Genomic DNA, 2,246 nt, shown 5'->3' on the forward strand with positions numbered 1-2,246 from the left:
AGGCGATCGAGGAAGGAGGAGGCCGGGACGTGGAGGAGGAGTAGCCATGGAAAGCGTGAGTTATTTCTCGGAAGAAACCAGTTCGACGCTGCAATAAGAGTGTACTTGTATTATGTCAAAAAAAAAAGAGTGTACTTGTATGTATGAAGCACCACCAGATGATTGAAGAAGAGCAGTCCACTTCCCATGGAGCCGAACCACGATCTAGAACCGTGACTTGTTCATACGCGCCTTATCATGGACTGGCCCCCTTGCTTGAGAGTCTTCCCCAATTTAAATACAGCCCCCCTTGCTTGAGAGTGGAAATGAGGAAGAAACTCCGGTCGAGCTCGAAAAGAAGAGCACACACGTGAAATGGTACTGCTCGCTAAAAACTAATACTCCGGTCGGGCTCGGCCAATCCCCCCGTCTTCGTCTTCTTCCCCAAGAAAATATTTTTTGATTAATACAAGTGATTCCCTCCCCCAATTTCTCCCTCCCACTCTCTCTCTCAACCATTCTTCTCCTCTATCTCTTCCTGCAACCACGAGTCGAGTTTCCACCGAGCATGGATCAGGACGATGAAGACGACTTCGAAGTCTCAGGCCCCAATCATATGAGGACCAGATCTCGTATTGGCCGCCGTTGGAAGATTGTTATCGACTGGTATGTTCGTACCTGCTGGATCATGAATTCTTGTGTTCATTCATTAATCCATTCATGGAGAAGAACTTGTCAGTTTCTATGCATGGTAATCTGTTGGTGCCATTTTTGGGGCTAGCTAGCTACATCTATTATTCATGGAGTAGTATTAAGGAGCTGATCAAACTGCATGTCAACATGATAGGCAAAACCCGGAGCACGTCCGGTGCGTTGTCGCCTGCCTTGTCAAAGGCACGGGCGTGATGGAGAGGGACAGAATCAAGTGCAGGACGGACACCGAGGCGCTGGCGCCGCCATGGTGGGAGAGTTTCGGTTTCATCAGGCACAAAGTGTTCAAAACCGAGTCCATCATCAACGACCACTTCACCTACGGTGCCATCTTCCAGCCCAGGGAGCCATCTCGGTGTCCCTATGCCCCAAAGTACGTGGTGGCCTTCCGAGGCACCATGCTGTTCCATCCCAAGGTCTTGCAAGACCTGATGCAGGACGCCTTGGTGCTGTTCAACGCACTGGCCGACAACAGGCGATTCAAGCGCACGCATGTGCATGTCGAAGAACTCATCGGCAGTAACCCCGTCGGCTCTGTCTGGCTCGCAGGGCACTCCCTCGGCGCGTCGCTCGCGCTGGAAATCGGGCGGAACATCATGCTGAAGAAGGGGGTAAGCGTCCCGACCTTCCTCTTCAACCCGCCGCACGTATCGCCGGCGCCGGTGATCAACAACCTCCCGGAGGAGCACAAGACTGTTCTGCACACAGGAAGCTACGCGGTGAAGTTCGTGCTCTCAAACGTTGTGCCCGGGCACCGCAAGCGCACCAAGAAGCTGTTCAGGCAGCTGGCCCCGTGGGTGCCGGAGCTGTACGTCAATCCCGACGACGCCATCTGCCTGGGGTATATCGACTACTTCGTGCAGAGGGAGCGGGTTTATGAGAAGCACCCTCGCTTCGCCAGTACCGCGACGAGAACGTCATACCGTGATATCCTCTTCTTCAGGACATTGCGGTCTCACCTCCTGCCGTCGGCGAGGTTGTGGACGAACTCGAGACACAAGACGGGGGCGCACGGGCTTCGGCAGTGGTGGAAGCCAGACAGTGAACTGGCGCTTAGCAACACACGTTATGTCTGCCCACTCAACTAACTCTTCTGCTTGACGCCGCTTTGTATCCAATCGATCATTGTGTGCAATTGTAGTTCCACTACCAAATTGTAGTCGGAGTATTTGTTTGTGTGCCGTCTTGATCTCCCCAATGAACTGCTTGGGCTGACGGATATCCAGTGTATGTATGCTTGAATTATGTGTCTGAAAAGAAAAACAAATTCAGCGGGACCGTTGGGTTCGACATGTGAAATCTTCTATCTGTCGAATATTTTTGTTAACCCAACCAGCTTCCCCTCGCCTCGGTCGATTTGCGTTGAAAAACCTCAAATTTCTGGCAATAGATCATACTGCAAATCGCTAGCTCCCCCGCACTAGCTAGTTTTTCTGTTAGAACAAATACTGTGGCATTGCAAAGGTGCGTGAAAAATACAAAGAAGGCAAGTCATGTCAAACATAAATTAAAATGCAGAACAAAAGGATTTCAAAACAGAATACCAAAAAGTACGA

At 51.1% G+C, this 2,246-nt stretch overlaps 1 protein-coding gene across 1 annotated transcript; it reads left to right on the forward strand.

Annotated features, from left to right (window-relative positions):
- Nucleotides 1–280: 280 nt before the first annotated feature.
- On the forward strand, nt 281–1,982 carry LOC127305481 (GDSL esterase/lipase At4g10955). The gene is made up of 2 exons (XM_051335896.2): nt 281–645; nt 827–1,982. The coding sequence occupies exons 1-2, from the start codon at nt 548–550 to the stop codon at nt 1,776–1,778; spliced, it is 1,050 nt and encodes a 349-aa protein (XP_051191856.1). The 5' UTR covers nt 281–547; the 3' UTR covers nt 1,779–1,982.
- The last annotated feature ends 264 nt before the right edge of the window (nt 1,983–2,246 follow it).

Source organism: Lolium perenne, chromosome 6 (assembly GCF_019359855.2).
Source record: "Lolium perenne isolate Kyuss_39 chromosome 6, Kyuss_2.0, whole genome shotgun sequence".
NCBI lineage: Eukaryota > Viridiplantae > Streptophyta > Magnoliopsida > Poales > Poaceae > Lolium > Lolium perenne.